Source organism: Leuciscus leuciscus, assembly GCF_965113295.1.
Source record: "Leuciscus leuciscus genome assembly, chromosome: 18".
Taxonomy (NCBI): Eukaryota; Metazoa; Chordata; class Actinopteri; order Cypriniformes; family Leuciscidae; genus Leuciscus; species Leuciscus leuciscus.
Window position 1 is genome coordinate 28,989,520 of NC_138742.1, and position 23,052 is coordinate 29,012,571.

The 23,052-nt window shown below is 31.7% G+C and overlaps 1 protein-coding gene across 2 annotated transcripts in view; it reads left to right on the plus strand.

The window, feature by feature from the left end:
- The window catches only part of LOC309480504 (protein sel-1 homolog 3), a 106,097-nt gene extending 83,278 nt beyond the window's left edge, over window positions 1-22,819 (plus strand). For both annotated transcript variants that reach the window (XM_082145029.1, XM_082145030.1), the window contains 8 exons: window positions 16,853-16,980; window positions 17,192-17,275; window positions 19,405-19,486; window positions 19,598-19,673; window positions 20,268-20,362; window positions 20,912-21,039; window positions 22,063-22,238; window positions 22,482-22,819. In XM_082145029.1, the coding sequence (XP_082001155.1) occupies window positions 16,853-16,980; window positions 17,192-17,275; window positions 19,405-19,486; window positions 19,598-19,673; window positions 20,268-20,362; window positions 20,912-21,039; window positions 22,063-22,238; window positions 22,482-22,717 (1,005 nt within the window). In that variant the 3' untranslated portion in view covers window positions 22,718-22,819. The remainder of the gene's footprint in view (window positions 1-16,852; window positions 16,981-17,191; window positions 17,276-19,404; window positions 19,487-19,597; window positions 19,674-20,267; window positions 20,363-20,911; window positions 21,040-22,062; window positions 22,239-22,481) is intronic.
- The last annotated feature ends 233 nt before the right edge of the window (window positions 22,820-23,052 follow it).

A 23,052-nucleotide genomic window follows, 5' to 3' on the forward strand; every position in this document is an offset into this window, starting at 1 on the left:
GAAAAATGACAAAAAAAAAAAAGTTGCTGTGAAGTTTGAAAAAATACCAAAAAAAGTTGCTGTCAGGTATCAAAAATGACAAAATAAGAGTTTCTGTCATGTTTGAAAAACGACAAAAAATAAAAGTTGCTGTGAAGTTTGAAAAAATACCAAAAAAAGTTGCTGTCAGGTATCAAAAATGACAAAATAAGAGTTTCTGTCATGTTTGAAAAACGACAAAAAATAAAAGTTGCTGTGAAGTTTGAAAAAATACCAAAAAAAGTTGCTGTCAGGTATCAAAAAATACAAAAAAAGAGTTTCTGTCATGTTTGAAAAACGACAAAAAATAAAAGTTGCTGTGAAGTTTGAAAAATGACACAAAAAAAATTGCTGTCACGTTTGATGAATGACAAAAAAAAAGTTGCTGTCAAGTTTGAAAAATGACCAAAATAAAAGTTGCTGTGAAGTTTGAAAAAATACGTAAAAAAGTTGCTGTCAGGTATCAAAAATGACAAAAAAAGAGTTTGTTATGTTTGAAAAATGACCAAAAAAAAAGTTTGTCAAGTTTGAAAAATGACCAAAAAAAAGTTGCTGTGAGGTATCAGAAATGACAAAAAAAGAGTTTCTGTCATGTTTGAAAAATGACAAAAAAAAAGTTTCTGTCAAGATTGAAAAATGACCAAAAAAAAGTTGCTGTGAAGTTTGAAAAAATACGTTAAAAAGTTGCTGTCAGGTATCAAAAATGACAAAATAAGAGTTTCTGTCATGTTTGAAAAATGACAAAAAATAAAAGTTGCTGTGAAGTTTGAAAAAATACGTAAAAAAGTTGCTGTCAGGTATCAAAAATGACAAAAAAAGAGTTTCTGTCATGTTTGAAAAATGACAAAAAAAAAGTTTGTCAAGTTTGAAAAATGTCCAAAAAAAAAGTTTGTCAAGATTGAAAAATGACCAAAAAAAAAGTTGCTGTCAGGTATCAAAAATGATAAAAAAAGAGTTTCTGTCATGTTTGAAAAATGACAAAAAAAGAGTTTCTGTCAAGTTTGAAAAACGACAAAAAAAGAGTTTCTGTCAAGTTTGAAAAATGACCAAAAAAGAGTTTCTGTCAAGTTTGAAAAATGACCAAAAAAGAGTTTCTGTCAAGTTTGAAAAATGACCAAAAAAGAGTTTCTGTCAAGTTTGAAAAATGACCAAAAAAGGGTTTCTGTCAAGTTTGAAAAACGACAAAAAAAGAGTTTCTGTCAAGTTTGAAAAATGACCAAAAAAGAGTTTCTGTCAAGTTTGAAAAATGACCAAAAAAAGAGTTTCTGTCATGTTTGAAAAATGACAAAAAAAGAGTTTCTGTCAAGTTTGAAAAATGACAAAAAAAGAGTTTCTGTCAAGTTTGAAAAATGACCAAAAAAGAGTTTCTGTCATGTTTGAAAAATGACAAAAAAAGAGTTTCTGTCAAGTTTGAAAAATGACCAAAAAAGAGTTTCTGTCAAGTTTGAAAAACGACAAAAAAAAAAAAAGTTGCTGTGAAGTTTGAAAAAATACCAAAAAAAAGTTGCTATCAGGTATCAAAAAAGACAAAAAAAAGAGTTTCTGTCATGTTTGAAAAACGAAAAAAAAAAAAGTTGCTGTGAAGTTTGAAAAAATACCAAAAATTGTTGCTGTCAGGTATCAAAAATGACAAAATAAGAGTTTCTGTCATGTTTGAAAAACGACAAGAAAAAAAGTTGCTGTGAAGTTTGAAAAAATACCAAAAAAAAAGTTGCTGTCAGGTATCAAAAATGACAAAATAAGAGTTTCTGTCATGTTTGAAAAACGACAAAAAATAAAAGTTGCTGTGAAGTTTGAAAAAATACCAAAAAAAGTTGCTGTCAGGTATCAAAAAATACAAAAAAAGAGTTTCTGTCATGTTTGAAAAACGACAAAAAATAAAAGTTGCTGTGAAGTTTGAAAAAATACCAAAATAAGTTGCTGTCAGGTATCAAAAAAGACAAAAAAAGAGTTTCTGTCATGTTTGAAAAATGACAAAAAAAAAAAGTTGCTGTGAAGTTTGAAAAAATACCAAAAAAAGTTGCTGTCAGGTATCAAAAAAGACAAAAAAAGAGTTTCTGTCATGTTTGAAAAATGACAAAAAAAAAAGTTGCTGTGAAGTTTGAAAAAATACCAAAAAAAGTTGCTGTCAGGTATCAAAAATGACAAAATAAGAGTTTCTGTCATGTTTGAAAAATGACAAAAAAAAAAAGTTGCTGTGAAGTTTGAAAAATGACAAAATAAGAGTTTCTGTCATGTTTGAAAAACGACAAAAAAAAAAGTTGCTGTGAAGTTTGAAAAATGACAAAAAAAGAGTTTCTGTCAAGTTTGAAAAACGACAAAAAAAAAGTTGCTGTGAAGTTTGAAAAATGACAAAATAAGAGTTTCTGTCATGTTTGAAAAATGACAAAAAAAAAAAGTTGCTGTGAAGTTTGAAAAAATACCAAAAAAAGTTGCTGTCAGGTATCAAAAATGACAAAATAAGAGTTTCTGTCATGTTTGAAAAACGACAAAAAAAAAAAGTTGCTGTGAAGTTTGAAAAATGACAAAATAAGAGTTTCTGTCATGTTTGAAAAACGACAAAAAAAAAAAGTTGCTGTGAAGTTTGAAAAAATACCAAAAAAAGTTGCTGTCAGGTATCAAAAAAGACAAAAAAAGAGTTTCTGTCATGTTTGAAAAACGACAAAAAATAAAAGTTGCTGTGAAGTTTGAAAAAATAGCAAAAAAAGTTGCTGTCAGGTATCAAAAATGATAAAAAAAGAGTTTCTGTCATGTTTGAAAAATGACAAAAAAAGAGTTTCTGTCAAGTTTGAAAAACGACAAAAAAAGAGTTTCTGTCAAGTTTGAAAAATGACCAAAAAAGAGTTTCTGTCAAGTTTGAAAAATGACCAAAAAAGAGTTTCTGTCAAGTTTGAAAAATGACCAAAAAAGAGTTTCTGTCAAGTTTGAAAAATGACCAAAAAAGGGTTTCTGTCAAGTTTGAAAAACGACAAAAAAAGAGTTTCTGTCAAGTTTGAAAAATGACCAAAAAAGAGTTTCTGTCAAGTTTGAAAAATGACCAAAAAAAGAGTTTGTTATGTTTGAAAAATGACCCAAAAAAGAGTTTCTGTCATGTTTGAAAAATGACAAAAAAAAAGTTTGTCAAGATTGAAAAATGACCAAAAAAAAAGTTTCTGTCAAGATTGAAAAATGACCAAAAAAAAAGTTGCTGTCAGGTATCAAAAATGATAAAAAAAGAGTTTCTGTCATGTTTGAAAAATGACAAAAAAAGAGTTTCTGTCAAGTTTGAAAAACGACAAAAAAAGAGTTTCTGTCAAGTTTGAAAAATGACCAAAAAAGAGTTTCTGTCAAGTTTGAAAAATGACCAAAAAAGAGTTTCTGTCAAGTTTGAAAAATGACCAAAAAAGAGTTTCTGTCAAGTTTGAAAAATGACCAAAAAAGGGTTTCTGTCAAGTTTGAAAAACGACAAAAAAAGAGTTTCTGTCAAGTTTGAAAAATGACCAAAAAAGAGTTTCTGTCAAGTTTGAAAAATGACCAAAAAAAGAGTTTCTGTCATGTTTGAAAAATGACAAAAAAAGAGTTTCTGTCAAGTTTGAAAAATGACAAAAAAAGAGTTTCTGTCAAGTTTGAAAAATGACCAAAAAAGAGTTTCTGTCATGTTTGAAAAATGACAAAAAAAGAGTTTCTGTCAAGTTTGAAAAAATACCAAAAAAGAGTTTCTGTCAAGTTTGAAAAACGACAAAAAAAAAAAAAGTTGCTGTGAAGTTTGAAAAAATACCAAAAAAAAGTTGCTATCAGGTATCAAAAAAGACAAAAAAAAGAGTTTCTGTCATGTTTGAAAAACGAAAAAAAAAAAAGTTGCTGTGAAGTTTGAAAAAATACCAAAAATTGTTGCTGTCAGGTATCAAAAATGACAAAATAAGAGTTTCTGTCATGTTTGAAAAACGACAAAAAATAAAAGTTGCTGTGAAGTTTGAAAAAATACCAAAAAAAGTTGCTGTCAGATATCAAAAAATACAAAAAAAGAGTTTCTGTCATGTTTGAAAAACGACAAAAAATAAAAAAGTTGCTGTGAAGTTTGAAAAAATACCAAAAAAAAGTTGCTATCAGGTATCAAAAAAGACAAAAAAAAGAGTTTCTGTCATGTTTGAAAAACGAAAAAAAAAAAAGTTGCTGTGAAGTTTGAAAAAATACCAAAAATTGTTGCTGTCAGGTATCAAAAATGACAAAATAAGAGTTTCTGTCATGTTTGAAAAACGACAAGAAAAAAAGTTGCTGTGAAGTTTGAAAAAATACCAAAAAAAAAGTTGCTGTCAGGTATCAAAAATGACAAAATAAGAGTTTCTGTCATGTTTGAAAAACGACAAGAAAAAAAGTTGCTGTGAAGTTTGAAAAAATACCAAAAAAAAAGTTGCTGTCAGGTATCAAAAATGACAAAATAAGAGTTTCTGTCATGTTTGAAAAACGACAAAAAATAAAAGTTGCTGTGAAGTTTGAAAAAATACCAAAAAAAGTTGCTGTCAGGTATCAAAAAATACAAAAAAAGAGTTTCTGTCATGTTTGAAAAACGACAAAAAATAAAAGTTGCTGTGAAGTTTGAAAAAATACCAAAATAAGTTGCTGTCAGGTATCAAAAAAGACAAAAAAAGAGTTTCTGTCATGTTTGAAAAATGACAAAAAAAAAAGTTGCTGTGAAGTTTGAAAAAATACCAAAAAAAGTTGCTGTCAGGTATCAAAAATGACAAAATAAGAGTTTCTGTCATGTTTGAAAAATGACAAAAAAAAAAAGTTGCTGTGAAGTTTGAAAAATGACAAAAAAAGAGTTTCTGTCATGTTTGAAAAACGACAAAAAATAAAAGTTGCTGTGAAGTTTGAAAAATGACACAAAAAAAATTGCTGTCACGTTTGATGAATGACAAAAAAAAAGTTGCTGTCAAGTTTGAAAAATGACCAAAATAAAAGTTGCTGTGAAGTTTGAAAAAATACGTAAAAAAGTTGCTGTCAGGTATCAAAAATGACAAAAAAAGAGTTTGTTATGTTTGAAAAATGACCAAAAAAAAAGTTTGTCAAGTTTGAAAAATGACCTCAAAAAAAGTTGCTGTGAAGTTTGAAAAATGACAAAATAAGAGTTTCTGTCATGTTTGAAAAACGACAAAAAAAAAAAGTTGCTGTGAAGTTTGAAAAATGACAAAAAAAGAGTTTCTGTCAAGTTTGAAAAACGACAAAAAAAAAGTTGCTGTGAAGTTTGAAAAATGACAAAATAAGAGTTTCTGTCATGTTTGAAAAATGACAAAAAAAAAAGTTGCTGTGAAGTTTGAAAAAATACCAAAAAAAAAGTTGCTGTCAGGTATCAAAAATGACAAAATAAGAGTTTCTGTCATGTTTGAAAAACGACAAAAAATAAAAGTTGCTGTGAAGTTTGAAAAAATACCAAAAAAAGTTGCTGTCAGGTATCAAAAAATACAAAAAAAGAGTTTCTGTCATGTTTGAAAAACGACAAAAAATAAAAGTTGCTGTGAAGTTTGAAAAAATACCAAAATAAGTTGCTGTCAGGTATCAAAAAAGACAAAAAAAGAGTTTCTGTCATGTTTGAAAAATGACAAAAAAAAAAGTTGCTGTGAAGTTTGAAAAAATACCAAAAAAAGTTGCTGTCAGGTATCAAAAATGACAAAATAAGAGTTTCTGTCATGTTTGAAAAATGACAAAAAAAAAAGTTGCTGTGAAGTTTGAAAAATGACAAAAAAAGAGTTTCTGTCATGTTTGAAAAACGACAAAAAATAAAAGTTGCTGTGAAGTTTGAAAAATGACACAAAAAAAATTGCTGTCACGTTTGATGAATGACAAAAAAAAAGTTGCTGTCAAGTTTGAAAAATGACCAAAATAAAAGTTGCTGTGAAGTTTGAAAAAATACGTAAAAAAGTTGCTGTCAGGTATCAAAAATGACAAAAAAAGAGTTTGTTATGTTTGAAAAATGACCAAAAAAAAAGTTTGTCAAGTTTGAAAAATGACCTCAAAAAAAGTTGCTGTGAAGTTTGAAAAATGACAAAATAAGAGTTTCTGTCATGTTTGAAAAACGACAAAAAAAAAAAGTTGCTGTGAAGTTTGAAAAATGACAAAAAAAGAGTTTCTGTCAAGTTTGAAAAACGACAAAAAAAAAGTTGCTGTGAAGTTTGAAAAATGACAAAATAAGAGTTTCTGTCATGTTTGAAAAATGACAAAAAAAAAAAGTTGCTGTGAAGTTTGAAAAAATACCAAAAAAAGTTGCTGTCAGGTATCAAAAATGACAAAAAAAGAGTTTCTGTCATGTTTGAAAAACGACAAAAAATAAAAGTTGCTGTGAAGTTTGAAAAATGACACAAAAAAAATTGCTGTCACGTTTGATGAATGACAAAAAAAAAGTTGCTGTCAAGTTTGAAAAATGACCCAAATAAAAGTTGCTGTGAAGTTTGAAAAAATACGTAAAAAAGTTGCTGTCAGGTATCAAAAATGACAAAAAAAGAGTTTGTTATGTTTGAAAAATGACCAAAAAAAAAGTTTGTCAAGTTTGAAAAATGACCTCAAAAAAAGTTGCTGTGAAGTTTGAAAAATGACAAAATAAGAGTTTCTGTCATGTTTGAAAAACGACAAAAAAAAAAAGTTGCTGTGAAGTTTGAAAAATGACAAAAAAAGAGTTTCTGTCAAGTTTGAAAAACGACAAAAAAAAAGTTGCTATGAAGTTTGAAAAATGACAAAATAAGAGTTTCTGTCATGTTTGAAAAATGACAAAAAAAAAAAGTTGCTGTGAAGTTTGAAAAAATACCAAAAAAAGTTGCTGTCAGGTATCAAAAATGACAAAAAAAGAGTTTCTGTCATGTTTGAAAAACGACAAAAAATAAAAGTTGCTGTGAAGTTTGAAAAATGACACAAAAAAAATTGCTGTCACGTTTGATGAATGACAAAAAAAAAGTTGCTGTCAAGTTTGAAAAATGACCAAAATAAAAGTTGCTGTGAAGTTTGAAAAAATACGTAAAAAAGTTGCTGTCAGGTATCAAAAATGACAAAAAAAGAGTTTGTTATGTTTGAAAAATGACCAAAAAAAAAGTTTGTCAAGTTTGAAAAATGACCAAAAAAAAGTTGCTGTGAAGTTTGAAAAAATACCAAAAAAAGTTGCTGTCAGGTATCAGAAATGACAAAAAAAGAGTTTCTGTCATGTTTGAAAAATGACAAAAAAAAAGTTTCTGTCAAGATTGAAAAATGACCAAAAAAAAGTTGCTGTGAAGTTTGAAAAAATACGTAAAAAAGTTGCTGTCAGGTATCAAAAATGACAAAATAAGAGTTTCTGTCATGTTTGAAAAATGACAAAAAATAAAAGTTGCTGTGAAGTTTGAAAAAATACGTAAAAAAGTTGCTGTCAGGTATCAAAAATGACAAAAAAAGAGTTTCTGTCATGTTTGAAAAATGACAAAAAAAAAGTTTGTCAAGTTTGAAAAATGTCCAAAAAAAAAGTTTCTGTCAAGATTGAAAAATGACCAAAAAAAAAGTTGCTGTCAGGTATCAAAAATGATAAAAAAAAGAGTTTCTGTCATGTTTGAAAAATGACAAAAAAAGAGTTTCTGTCAAGTTTGAAAAACGACAAAAAAAGAGTTTCTGTCAAGTTTGAAAAATGACCAAAAAAGAGTTTCTGTCAAGTTTGAAAAATGACCAAAAAAGAGTTTCTGTCAAGTTTGAAAAATGACCAAAAAAGAGTTTCTGTCAAGTTTGAAAAATGACCAAAAAAGGGTTTCTGTCAAGTTTGAAAAACGACAAAAGAGTTTCTGTCAAGTTTGAAAAATGACCAAAAAAGAGTTTCTGTCAAGTTTGAAAAATGACCAAAAAAAGAGTTTCTGTCATGTTTGAAAAATGACAAAAAAAGAGTTTCTGTCAAGTTTGAAAAATGACAAAAAAAGAGTTTCTGTCAAGTTTGAAAAATGACCAAAAAAGAGTTTCTGTCAAGTTTGAAAAACGACAAAAAAAAAAAAAGTTGCTGTGAAGTTTGAAAAAATACCAAAAAAAAGTTGCTATCAGGTATCAAAAAAGACCAAAAAAAGAGTTTCTGTCATGTTTGAAAAACGAAAAAAAAAAAGTTGCTGTGAAGTTTGAAAAAATACCAAAAATTGTTGCTGTCAGGTATCAAAAATGACAAAATAAGAGTTTCTGTCATGTTTGAAAAACGACAAGAAAAAAAGTTGCTGTGAAGTTTGAAAAAATACCAAAAAAAAAGTTGCTGTCAGGTATCAAAAATGACAAAATAAGAGTTTCTGTCATGTTTGAAAAACGACAAAAAATAAAAGTTGCTGTGAAGTTTGAAAAAATACCAAAAAAAGTTGCTGTCAGGTATCAAAAAATACAAAAAAAGAGTTTCTGTCATGTTTGAAAAACGACAAAAAATAAAAGTTGCTGTGAAGTTTGAAAAAATACCAAAATAAGTTGCTGTCAGGTATCAAAAAAGACAAAAAAAGAGTTTCTGTCATGTTTGAAAAATGACAACAAAAAAAAAGTTGCTGTGGAGTTTGAAAAAATACCAAAAAAAGTTGCTGTCAGGTATCAAAAAAGACAAAAAAAGAGTTTCTGTCATGTTTGAAAAATGACAAAAAAAAAGTTGCTGTGAAGTTTGAAAAAATACCAAAAAAAGTTGCTGTCAGGTATCAAAAATGACAAAATAAGAGTTTCTGTCATGTTTGAAAAATGACAAAAAAAAAAAGTTGCTGTGAAGTTTGAAAAATGACAAAAAAAGAGTTTCTGTCATGTTTGAAAAACGACAAAAAATAAAAGTTGCTGTGAAGTTTGAAAAATGACACAAAAAAAATTGCTGTCACGTTTGATGAATGACAAAAAAAAAGTTGCTGTCAAGTTTGAAAAATGACCAAAATAAAAGTTGCTGTGAAGTTTGAAAAAATACGTAAAAAAGTTGCTGTCAGGTATCAAAAATGACAAAAAAAGAGTTTGTTATGTTTGAAAAATGACCAAAAAAAAAGTTTGTCAAGTTTGAAAAATGACCAAAAAAAAGTTGCTGTGAAGTTTGAAAAAATACCAAAAAAAGTTGCTGTCAGGTATCAAAAAAGACAAAATAAGAGTTTCTGTCATGTTTGAAAAATGACAAAAAAAAAAAGTTGCTGTGAAGTTTGAAAAAATACCAAAAAAAGTTGCTGTCAGGTATCAAAAATGACAAAATAAGAGTTTCTGTCATGTTTGAAAAACGACAAAAAATAAAAGTTGCTGTGAAGTTTGAAAAAATACCAAAAAAAGTTGCTGTCAGGTATCAAAAATGACAAAATAAGAGTTTCTGTCATGTTTGAAAAACGACAAAAAATAAAAGTTGCTGTGAAGTTTGAAAAAATACCAAAAAAAGTTGCTGTCAGGTATCAAAAAATACAAAAAAAGAGTTTCTGTCATGTTTGAAAAACGACAAAAAATAAAAGTTGCTGTGAAGTTTGAAAAATGACACAAAAAAAATTGCTGTCACGTTTGATGAATGACAAAAAAAAAGTTGCTGTCAAGTTTGAAAAATGACCAAAATAAAAGTTGCTGTGAAGTTTGAAAAAATACGTAAAAAAGTTGCTGTCAGGTATCAAAAATGACAAAAAAAGAGTTTGTTATGTTTGAAAAATGACCCAAAAAAAAGTTTGTCAAGTTTGAAAAATGACCAAAAAAAAGTTGCTGTGAAGTTTGAAAAAATACCAAAAAAAGTTGCTGTCAGGTATCAGAAATGACAAAAAAAGAGTTTCTGTCATGTTTGAAAAATGACAAAAAAAAAGTTTCTGTCAAGATTGAAAAATGACCAAAAAAAAGTTGCTGTGAAGTTTGAAAAAATACGTAAAAAAGTTGCTGTCAGGTATCAAAAATGACAAAAAAAGAGTTTCTGTCAAGTTTGAAAAATGACAAAAAAAAAGTTTGTCAAGTTTGAAAAATGTCCAAAAAAAAAGTTTCTGTCAAGATTGAAAAATGACCAAAAAAAAAGTTGCTGTCAGGTATCAAAAATGATAAAAAAAGAGTTTCTGTCATGTTTGAAAAATGACAAAAAAAGAGTTTCTGTCAAGTTTGAAAAACGACAAAAAAAGAGTTTCTGTCAAGTTTGAAAAATGACCAAAAAAGAGTTTCTGTCAAGTTTGAAAAATGACCAAAAAAGAGTTTCTGTCAAGTTTGAAAAATGACCAAAAAAGAGTTTCTGTCAAGTTTGAAAAATGACCAAAAAAGGGTTTCTGTCAAGTTTGAAAAACGACAAAAAAAGAGTTTCTGTCAAGTTTGAAAAATGACCAAAAAAAGAGTTTCTGTCATGTTTGAAAAATGACAAAAAAAGAGTTTCTGTCAAGTTTGAAAAATGACAAAAAAAGAGTTTCTGTCAAGTTTGAAAAATGACCAAAAAAGAGTTTCTGTCATGTTTGAAAAATGACAAAAAAAGAGTTTCTGTCAAGTTTGAAAAATGACCAAAAAAGAGTTTCTGTCAAGTTTGAAAAACGACAAAAAAAAAAAAAGTTGCTGTGAAGTTTGAAAAAATACCAAAAAAAAGTTGCTATCAGGTATCAAAAAAGACAAAAAAAAAGAGTTTCTGTCATGTTTGAAAAACGAAAAAAAAAAAAGTTGCTGTGAAGTTTGAAAAAATACCAAAAATTGTTGCTGTCAGGTATCAAAAATGACAAAATAAGAGTTTCTGTCATGTTTGAAAAACGACAAGAAAAAAAGTTGCTGTGAAGTTTGAAAAAATACCAAAAAAAGTTGCTGTCAGGTATCAAAAAAGACAAAAAAAGAGTTTATGTCATGTTTGAAAAACGACAAAAAATAAAAGTTGCTGTGAAGTTTGAAAAAATACCAAAAAAAGTTGCTGTCAGGTATCAAAAATGACAAAATAAGAGTTTCTGTCATGTTTGAAAAATGACAAAAAATAAAAGTTGCTGTGAAGTTTGAAAAAATACCAAAAAAAGTTGCTGTCAGGTATCAAAAATGACAAAATAAGAGTTTCTGTCATGTTTGAAAAATGACAAAAAATAAAAGTTGCTGTGAAGTTTGAAAAAATACCAAAAAAAGTTGCTGTCAGGTATCAAAAATGACAAAATAAGAGTTTCTGTCATGTTTGAAAAACGACAAAAAATAAAAGTTGCTGTGAAGTTTGAAAAAATACCAAAAAAAGTTGCTGTCAGGTATCAAAAAAGACAAAAAAAGAGTTTATGTCATGTTTGAAAAACGACAAAAAATAAAAGTTGCTGTGAAGTTTGAAAAAATACCAAAAAAAGTTGCTGTCAGGTATCAAAAATGACAAAATAAGAGTTTCTGTCATGTTTGAAAAACGACAAAAAATAAAAGTTGCTGTGAAGTTTGAAAAAATACCAAAAAAAATTGCTGTCAGGTATCAAAAAAGACAAAAAAAGAGTTTCTGTCATGTTTGAAAAACGACAAAAAAAAAAAGTTGCTGTGAAGTTTGAAAAAATACCAAAAAAAGTTGCTGTCAGGTATCAAAAATGACAAAATAAGAGTTTCTGTCATGTTTGAAAAATGACAAAAAAAAAAGTTGCTGTGAAGTTTGAAAAAATACCAAAAAAAGTTGCTGTCAGGTATCAAAAATGACAAAATAAGAGTTTCTGTCATGTTTGAAAAACGACAAAAAATAAAAGTTGCTGTGAAGTTTGAAAAAATACCAAAAAAAAGTTGCTGTCAGGTATCAAAAATGACAAAATAAGAGTTTCTGTCATGTTTGAAAAATGACAAAAAAAAAAAAGGTGCTGTGAAGTTTGAAAAAATACCAAAAAAAGTTGCTGTCAGGTATCAAAAATGACAAAATAAGAGTTTCTGTCATGTTTGAAAAACGACAAAAAATAAAAGTTGCTGTGAAGTTTGAAAAAATACCAAAAAAAAGTTGCTGTCAGGTATCAAAAATGACAAAATAAGAGTTTCTGTCATGTTTGAAAAATGACAACAAAAAAAAGTTGCTGTGAAGTTTGAAAAAATACCAAAAAAAGTTGCTGTCAGGTATCAAAAATGACAAAATAAGAGTTTCTGTCATGTTTGAAAAATGACAAAAAAAAAAAGTTGCTGTGAAGTTTGAAAAAATACCAAAAAAAGTTGCTGTCAGGTATCAAAAATGACAAAATAAGAGTTTCTGTCATGTTTGAAAAACGAAAAAAAAAAAAGTTGCTGTGAAGTTTGAAAAAATACCAAAAAAAGTTGCTGTCAGGTATCAAAAATGACAAAATAAGAGTTTCTGTCATGTTTGAAAAACGACAAAAAAAAAAAGTTGCTGTGAAGTTTGAAAAAATACCAAAAAAAGTTGCTGTCAGGTATCAAAAATGACAAAATAAGAGTTTCTGTCATGTTTGAAAAACGAAAAAAAAAAAAGTTGCTGTGAAGTTTGAAAAAATACCAAAAAAAAGTTGCTGTCAGGTATCAAAAATGACAAAATAAGAGTTTCTGTCATGTTTGAAAAACGACAAAAAATAAAAGTTGCTGTGAAGTTTGAAAAAATACCAAAAAAAGTTGCTGTCAGGTATCAAAAATGACAAAAAAAGATTTTCTGTCATGTTTAAAAAAAAAAAAAAAAAAAAGTTGCTGTGAAGTTTGAAAAAATACCCAAAAAAAGTTGCTGTCAGGTATCAAAAATGACAAAAAAAGAGATTCTGTCATGTTTGAAAAACGACAAAAAAAAAAGTTGCTGTGAAGTTTGAAAAAATTGCAAAAAGAGTTTCTGTCATGTTTGAAAAAAAAAAAAAAAAAAGTTGCTGTGAAGTTTGAAAAAATACCAAAAAAAGTTGCTGTCAGGTATCAAAAATGACAAAAAAAGAGTTTCTGTCATGTTTGAAAAATGACAAAAAAAGAGTTTCTGTCAAGTTTGAAAAATGACCAAAAAAGAGTTTCTGTCAAGTTTGAAAAACGACAAAAAAAAAAAGTTGCTGTGAAGTTTGAAAAAATAGCAAAAAAAGTTGCTGTCAGGTATCAAAAATGACAAAAAAAGAGTTTCTGTCATGTTTGAAAAACGACAAAAAAAAAAAGTTGCTGTGAAGTTTGAAAAAATACCAAAAAAAGTTGCTGTCAGGTATCAAAAATGACAAAATAAGAGTTTCTGTCATGTTTGAAAAACGAAAAAAAAAAAAGTTGCTGTGAAGTTTGAAAAAATACCAAAAAAAGTTGCTGTCAGGTATCAAAAATGACAAAATAAGAGTTTCTGTCATGTTTGAAAAACGACAAAAAATAAAAGTTGCTGTGAAGTTTGAAAAAATACCAAAAAAAGTTGCTGTCAGGTATCAAAAATGACAAAAAAAGATTTTCTGTCATGTTAAAAAAAAAAAAAAAAAAAAAGTTGCTGTGAAGTTTGAAAAAATACCCAAAAAAAGTTGCTGTCAGGTATCAAAAATGACAAAAAAAGAGATTCTGTCATGTTTGAAAAACGACAAAAAAAAAAGTTGCTGTGAAGTTTGAAAAAATTGCAAAAAAAGTTGCTGTCAGGTATCAAAAATGACAAAAAAAGAGTTTCTGTCATGTTTGAAAAACGACAAAAAAAAAAAAGTTGCTGTCAGGTATCAAAAATGACAAAAAAAGAGTTTCTGTCATGTTTGAAAAACGACAAAAAAAAAAAGTTGCTGTGAAGTTTGAAAAAATACCAAAAAAAGTTGCTGTCAGGTATCAAAAATGACAAAATAAGAGTTTCTGTCATGTTTGAAAAACGAAAAAAAAAAAAGTTGCTGTGAAGTTTGAAAAAATACCAAAAAAAGTTGCTGTCAGGTATCAAAAATGACAAAATAAGAGTTTCTGTCATGTTTGAAAAACGACAAAAAATAAAAGTTGCTGTGAAGTTTGAAAAAATACCAAAAAAAGTTGCTGTCAGGTATCAAAAATGACAAAAAAAGATTTTCTGTCATGTTAAAAAAAAAAAAAAAAAAAAAGTTGCTGTGAAGTTTGAAAAAATACCCAAAAAAAGTTGCTGTCAGGTATCAAAAATGACAAAAAAAGAGATTCTGTCATGTTTGAAAAACGACAAAAAAAAAAGTTGCTGTGAAGTTTGAAAAAATTGCAAAAAAAGTTGCTGTCAGGTATCAAAAATGACAAAAAAAGAGTTTCTGTCATGTTTGAAAAACGACAAAAAAAAAAAAGTTGCTGTCAGGTATCAAAAATGACAAAAAAAGAGTTTCTGTCATGTTTGAAAAAAAAAAAAAAAAAAGTTGCTGTGAAGTTTGAAAAAATACCAAAAAAAGTTGCTGTCAGGTATCAAAAATGACAAAAAAAGAGTTTCTGTCATGTTTGAAAAATGACAAAAAAAGAGTTTCTGTCAAGTTTGAAAAATGACCAAAAAAGAGTTTCTGTCAAGTTTGAAAAACGACAAAAAAAAAAAGTTGCTGTGAAGTTTGAAAAAATAGCAAAAAAAGTTGCTGTCAGGTATCAAAAATGACAAAAAAAGAGTTTCTGTCATGTTTGAAAAACGACAAAAAAAAAAAGTTGCTGCCCAGCTAACAAAAAGACGTCCCTAGAACGTCCCTGAACGTCCTCTGCGAACGTCCTCTGGACGTCTTCGTGTAGGGTTCTTTAAACGTTAGCAGGACGTCGCGGGGGACGTTCGCAGGACGTCGCGGGGGACTTTCGCAGGACGTTTGCAGGACCGTCGTGCGACGTCCCGAGGGACCTTCGTGGGACGTTTGGAAAACATTCGGGGACCTTTACAGAACGTTCATTAGAAGTCCTTTTAACATCCTTTTTTATTTTATTTTACTTGGCTAACCAAAGAAAACAGACACGTTGTAAGGAACAAAGTATTTATTTGAACAATTGTAAAGGTGTTGTGCTCTTTCCGTGTGTGTGTGTGTGTGTCTTCAAACGCGCTGGCAGCTACGTGTGTCTCGGTCGGTCAGCTGTGGGGTTAGTCCGTTGGCAATTATTCCCCCTGGCATCTAAAACAACAAAATTAACACATTCAGTAGTGCTATGATTTTATATGTCTATATGAATATGTGAAATATAACGTCGTCTCATTTCAGCAACATTTAGCAGCTAACGTTAGTTTCGTAGTGTTAGCATAACGGTTAGCAGTGGTACACGGCGGACAACTTCAGCAAACGTTTTAAAAAGTCAAATTTTCATAATATGTAATGATGTATAGTGTTTACGATAACTAATGTATACTAATCTAAAAATTAAAAATACCTTTAAGACAGACGAAAGGGAAAACACAAGGCCGCGTCTGAGGAGGACCGTCAACTGTCACTACAGCTGAGCGTTGCCATGGAGACATGGATACATGCTGCGTGCATAATGAATGACGTCACTCGCTTAGGTGCATTTGATCATAGATAGGCTATGCATTTGATCATAACTTGCTGCCAAAATTATAGTGTGTAGCTATATGACACTTTTTTTTGTTATTTGAAATGCAATGTGCTATCAGTCTTAAGTGCAATAATTAGAATAATATTTTTCCTAAAATAACTTATTTTGAATAAAACCAGTCCTTCAATCGCCTGACCAACATTTTTACAGGTAGCCTAAATTAGGATACACTTGTCTTATCTGTGTTATTTTCCACTTTCTTTCCAGCATGTGCTATAAATAATATTTTTACTATAGTTTATTTTCAGTTATAAAACTATAACCTCAATCTGCAAAACAAAAACCATGTTTTTTAGATAAAATCCATTATCACAGTTAATTTAATGGATAAACAAATCCCCTTTTAAATCCAATATGGGTTTATATTTTAGTTTAATCAGTCATTTGTCTGAGTTGCAAGATGTCCGGTCTAATGATAAAAATCAAAGGCATGGGCGACTGGATTGTGTGTTGTCATGGAAATGGCATGTGAGGGAGACGTTCGCAAACTGGCACGGATAAATGTCCTCAGAACGTCCATCAGTGAACGTTCCAAAGCGGACCAGATGCGGACGTCCTCCGAAGGTCCGCTCGGGAACGTTCCAAAGCGGACCAAATGCGGACGTCCCCCGAAGGTCCGCTCGGGAACGTTCCAAAGTGGACCAAATGCGGACGTCCCCCGAAGGTCCGCTCGGGAACGTTACAAAGCGGACCAAATGCGGACGTCCTCCGAACGTCCGCTCGGGAACGTTACAAAGCGGACCTAATGCGGACCTAAGGGGACGTTCAAAACGTCCGGGGGACGTCCCCTGTTTGCTGGGTGTGAAGTTTGAAAAAATACAAAAAAAAGTTGCTGTCAGGTATCAAAAATGACAAAATAAGAGTTTCTGTCATGTTTGAAAAATGACAAAAAAAAAAAGTTGCTGTGAAGTTTGAAAAAATACCAAAAAAAGTTGCTGTCAGGTATCAAAAATGACAAAATAAGAGTTTCTGTCATGTTTGAAAAACGACAAAAAAAAAAGTTGCTGTGAAGTTTGAAAAAATACCAAAAAAAGTTGCTGTCAGGTATCAAAAATGACAAAAAAAGAGTTTCTGTCATGTTTGAAAAACGACAAAAAAAAAAAAGTTGCTGTGAAGTTTGAAAAAATACCAAAAAAAAGTTGCTGTCAGGTATCAAAAATGACAAAATAAGAGTTTCTGTCATGTTTGAAAAACGACAAAAAAAAAGTTGCTGTCAGGTATCAAAAATGACAAAAAAAGAGTTTGTTATGTTTGAAAAACGACAAAAAAAAAAAAAGTTGCTGTGAAGTTTGAAAAAATACCAAAAAAAGTTGCTGTCAGGTATCAAAAATGACAAAAAAAGAGTTTCTGTCAAGTTTGAAAAATGACACAAAAAGAGTTGCTGTCAAGTTTGAAATGTCATTGGCATCAATCCTGGCACCAAGAGTCATGAGTTTGAATTGTCTCATGCTTTCTTCTGTCGTGAGAACTTTATACTGATGAAAATGTGTTTATGGCAGAAGTGTATGGTGTATTGATCTCAATGCTCTTTCAGACTGCTGCGTTCCAGTTGTTTCTGCGTGCGGCTCAGCTGGGTCATGTGGGCGGCGCTGTGGAGGCGGCAGGACTTCTCTCCACTGGAACTGTACGAGGAGTGGCGAGAGATCAAGACAAAGCTGTGCTGTATGTCAGACTCATCTATACTCTCATCTATCACTTCAGTTATACAGCGGCCAACACAAATGGATGATCATTTACTTGAAAAATATTGACAAATTTTACAGATTTGACAAAACTTCTTTATAAATGCATAAGCTGCCATTTTAATTTGATGGATAGATCGGTGTTTAACAAGTCTTTGTTTCTCTGTTTTGTTCGGTTTCTGTTTCTTCAGGCTGTTGAAGCGAGTCATTGAGATGAACGGCCACCTGGGCTTCATGGTTAAAGAAGCTCTTCAAACTTATCAAAGAGGATCATGGTGAGAGATCCATCCCTTCATTCATCCCTCCCTTCATCCATCAATCCCTTCATTAATCCCTACCTTAAAGTGTCCTTATTATGCTGTTTTGAAGGTTCTTAATTTTGATTTTGAGGTCACCTATAATAGGCTTCAAAGGTCATAAAAATACTTTTATTTTCTCAACAAAAAAAACTAAACATTGCACATCACCACATTTTTCAATGATTCTCACACGAAGAATCTAAATCCCTCCTTTCCTGCTCTGATTAGTCAGATGGCCCAGTCTGTTGTGATTGGTCTACTCTGCTCTGATTAGTCAGATGGCCCAGTCTGTTGTGATTGGTCTACTCTGCTCTGATTAGTCAGATGGCCCAGTCTGTTGTGATTGGTCTACTCTGCTCTGATTGGTCAGATGGCCCAGTCTGTTGTGATTGATCTACTCTGCTCTGATTGGTCAGATGGCCCAGTCTGTTGTGATTGGTCTACTCTGCTCTCATTGTTCAGGTGGCCCAGTCTGTTGTGATTGGTCTACTCTGCTCTGATTGGTCAGATGGCCCAGTCTGTTGTGATTGGTCTACTCTGCTCTGATTGGTTAGGTGGCCCACCAAGGCACCAACAGACGTTTTTGGGGGATTTTTGGGAGGAGATTGGAGCTTCAACTTTAATTTCTACATGTCCATAACTGTTTAATTCACACAGTAAGCTTTGTACTAACCATTTCTGCGGGAGTGAGGGAAGGACCTTGATATTGCGGCTCCACTTCACGCTCACTACTGCGCAGACTCGGGTCCCGCGTTTACTACTGCACAGAAGCAGGTCCCAAATCAGCGCAAGATGTCAGCGCCATATTAGGACTTTGGCGGCTTCACTTTTCACGGTGATTGGTCTACCGCTTACAGCGCGTGACGGAAACGAAAAGACCATTACCATAACTGAACTTCAGCTCCGGAGGCTTCCTAAAGCTTAGCGATTGTACACACTGTAAAGACAGTATGGTTTTTAGATTTTTCAAACTCATCATCCATCTGTTTATCCATACCTTTATCCATCCATCCCTTCATTCATTCATCCATCCATCTTTATCATCCTTCCATACATCCCTTCATCTAACCATCCATACAGTTATCTATCCATCCATTCATTCATACATCCAATCTTTTTCCATCCATCTTTTTAATCCATCCATCCCTTTATCAGTCATATCTTTAACCATCCATCCATCCATCCATCCATCCATCCATCCATCCATCCCTTTATCCATCTATCCCTCCATCCATCCATCTCTTCATCCAGTGAAATGGGTACTACAGTCTAAATTCTAGATATCGGAGAGGGTTGTTTCTCTCGGCCTCCTCCTAAGATGTGACTCTCACGTGGGTTGCCAGATTGAGGACACGAGCGCAATTGACAATGGAAAGCGACGAGCCTTCCACTGTAAGTTAATCAGCTAATGTCTGCGTCATAGAGCTTTTTAGATGGGTGGCAAGGCTTTTAGTACCGGTAGATATCTGACCCAGTTCATTTGCTGGCTTCCATGGCTGAAATATGCTGTAATATACTATTGGATAAATTGGCAGTGGGCGGAATCACACAGTCCAAAACAAAAACAGACATTCCGACACGGAACACACATTTCAAATTAGAATGACTGACTGTACCAGTGTTTTTCTGAGAAACAAGTATTTGAACTTAGCATGTTTCCTAAATATCTGCAAACATATTGAAATTGTATTATTTAGTATAGTCAAAAAATTACTATCAGCACATTTAAAGCGACAGCCTAGGTCATTAATGTTAATTAAACAACAAAACATAGCTTTAACAAAGATTAATCGATATTTAATTTATACAGTGAACATAGTGTTATTTTACATTCAAGCCCAATTATTAAATTGATGTACCTAAAAACTATCCACCTACCCAACCATACCTTTGTTCATGCATGTATCGATCCATCCTTCCTTCAGTTCATCTCATTTATTAAAATAACCCTTATTTCTGCTTTTGTTTTCATGAATATTGTAATGGAAAAAAGTGACAAGCACATTATTCAAATATATTTTGTGTTCCGCAGAAGAAAGAAACTCGTACTGGGCTGAAATGACATATTTCTAAAAGTTTGTGTGGATATTTGTTGTCTGTTCAAGGGATGAAGCGTTGGTGAAATATGCCATTCTAGCAGAAACTGGTCTTAGTGTGGCACAGCACAATGCCGCCCATCTGTGTGAGGTAAACATCTTTTATATATCTCCTAATCGTCCAGTTTCATTTCCTGTTTTTTTTTTGTTTTTTTTTACATATATACTGTATATACCATTCACCTAATGTACGTGTTTCTAGGTGTTAGGCCACAGTTCTGCCTGTCAGTGGAGGTATCACAACTACTCTACCTACAATCACATCCCTCAGGAATCTGGTGAGCCTCTGCAGACCAGCAGAAATACAGCAGTGACAACTATAGCATTCAACTACATCTGTTAGAAGAATCAGGGCTGGTTCACACAGAACGCGAGACACAGGCAGCGGAATGGGGAAAAACCGCAAGGTCTCGAGTCACGTCTTTTAAAAGATTAACTGAGCGCCGCGTTTTTAGGATGCCGTGTCCAGCGCGAGACGCTGCAAAACACACAGGACGCGAGCACAACGGTCATACGCGTCCGTCTAGCGCATTTACTAATAATGGAAAAGTAAGTGCAATAGAATGGAAAAACGCGTTCTGTGTGAATATGATCAATCTAAATATGATTTCATAAACACCTTTTATGACTTCGAATTAAGGCATTCACATTGTCTCCCTGAACTGTGTGATGTTATTTCTACCACATCTCAAAATTCATATCTAGCATTATTTTTAATTTCATATCTTGCATTTTAAATGACATCAATAACAAATCTTGCAACTAAATTACAGCTTGATTTGAAATGATTTACAATAAAAATATCCATGCTGTCCTCCACCCTCTCTCTCTCTTTCTGCCTTCATCTGTTACTGCTTCTCTGTCTTCTGCAGGTTTGTTGCGGATGGGAGATTATTACAGTAAACTGGCTGATATGGTGAAGGCCATGCACATGTACAGTACAGCAGCAGTGCATGGCAGTCCTCAGGTACACACACACACACACACACACACACACACACACACACACACACACACACACACACACACACACACACACACACACACACACACACACACACACACCATACCACATTTACCATCTAATCAGGCAAATATAGGGCTGGCCAGTATGACTATATAGATATATATACAACGTAGAAATATGTACACTGATAGGGATTCTGCTATACTATTTATACAGTACTATGTATACGTTTATATGATGTATGTAAACGTTTGCTCTGCTTTCATTTGGCAGAAATGCTTTACATTATTTACATATGAGTGACAAATGAACAAAAAAAACAGAGAAAGTGAAATAAGAAATTGAGCAATTTGTTAGGCACAACGTGAAGTGGAATTTAGCTGGCCGATAAGAAATGTCACTTGTTGCATATAGAATACTATATAGTCTTATTATATAAGCTTTACTGTACAGCTAAATCAACCCACAGACATCCACTCCAGATTTTGTAATAAAGTATATATATACTGTATATTATTTTATTTTTCTGTATTTTGTGTGTATTTTCAGGGACACTTTAATCTAGCCATGTTAATTGAGGAGGGTTATGAAGTTCCTGACATCATTCTAGATCAGATGGGAATCTCAGCTGCACACAATCTGAACCGGAGCGTTGTTGTGGAAAATCTATTATCCAGGTCTGTGTGTCCTACACCGTGTGTCATTTGCTTGTTAGTTTCATGTTTTTTGAAGGAAAACTCTTAAGCTCTAAAGTTGATTTGAATTACGCAAAACATGGTGCAAAACAAGTGTATGTGTTTGTGCATGCAGTATGGTGTGTGTCTGTACATAGTTGTTTAGTTATAGTATATAGGCCAAATATATAAACCTCAAAAATAAATAAAGATTCTCAAAGGGACTTGATTTAAAGGTAATTTACAGAAAATTTGTAACAAAAGTCTGGGGCCAGTAAGATTAATTTATCTTTTTGAATATCTTTTTATTCAGCAAGAACACAGTAAAGACATTTATAACATTAAAGGATTCTATTTCAAATGAATGCTGAACTTTTAATTCATCAAATAATCCTGAAAGAAAAGCTTTATGGACATAAATAGTCATCACTTTAGATGAGCTCACACAAATATTTAACTGAAAGTTAAAAAGCATTTATTAACACATTGAGTTAACTATTACTATATACTAGTAATGTCTAAATAATATGATGTATAAATGTAACTTTAAGTAGTTTATTAATAATTCACTTTTTTAAACGATCTTATGTGACAACTCACTGACAACTCCTAAATAACTGGGTTGTAAATAATGTAATACTTAATTTAGAAATTATGTATGTAAAAAGTATGAAAATACAATTATTAAACACATTATAGATATGCTTATAAATCAAGAATAAAGCATTTATAGCTGTATTTATAAACTGCTTATTAATGTCTGTTAATGCTTTATAAATCATGAATTAACTACACTTTTGATTATTTTTATTTCGTACTTTTTAATTTAATTATTTTCTTTCATTTGATGTAAACAAACATTTCTTTCTTAAAATAGCATGCACCAATAAATCATTCACATTAAGACAAGCGATGTGCACTAATAAAGTAAAAATGGCAAATCATGTGGAAGTGAGTGTAAGGAGTGAAAACACTTCCTTGTGAGCATGAATCTGTTCTCTCCTCATGATACTCTTCCTTCTGTAGATGCAGGGAGTTTGAGGAGGGGGACGTGACTCCCTGTTCTTTAGTCCTGTGGAGGATCCAGTTAATCCGAGCGTGGAGAGACTTCACACACAGCTCTGTTCAGCTGCCGCTGGCCTGTGGGATGGCTGTCATATTCAGCCTTTTCATAATTGCTGTGCTATTACAAACTCTTCTGGGTAAAACATCCACCACTACTGTTAGAATAAAAGAGATATCTAAATAGACATTTCCCTCCTGTTTTCAATTTTAGTATTCACCAAGATTTATTGCTCCAAAAAACGTTTCCCATGATAATTTTCACTCTTTCTGAATTTTCCAAACAATAAAAATATAGTGACCATGTCTGTCAAGCTCCAAAAATAAAGTACAAATATAAAAGTATCGAAACAGATTTAACTTTTGTACACTTTTACCATCAGCATTTTACTCTACGGCTTACCTGTCAACTAACCAATCACCAGAGAGACGTGGTGAACCAGCAGTCGGCGGGCAAGGAATCAGTCCACAGGAGACCAGTACACATCAGCAGCAAAGAGACCGGCCTACAGCGGCCCACAACAGCCTTTCACTGCAGGAGACATCGGATTTAGTCGTCACAGTGACTGGAGTGTGTGTGTGTGTCATCTTTACGATGTTCATTTCCAATCTGCTTTGAACACTCACCCTTGTGTTTGATAAACACCCTTTTACTTAAGGTTACTGCACTGGAACTGAACCAGTATGTTTGCGGTGCAAATAAATGTCACGTGATACCTCAGACTGTTCTGTTTCTGTGGGTTTTCTTTCATTCAAACAGCTGCATGTACTTTAAGTTAACATTGCACAGAAGCAGCGCTGTGTATGCACATTTATAAACACAATCTTTAAAGGGTTAGTTCACCCAAAAAAAAAAAAAAAAAATGTCAGCATTTACTCACCCCCATGCCATTCCAAACCCGTTATACTTTCGTTCATCTTCGGAACACAAATTAAGATATTTTTTATGAAATC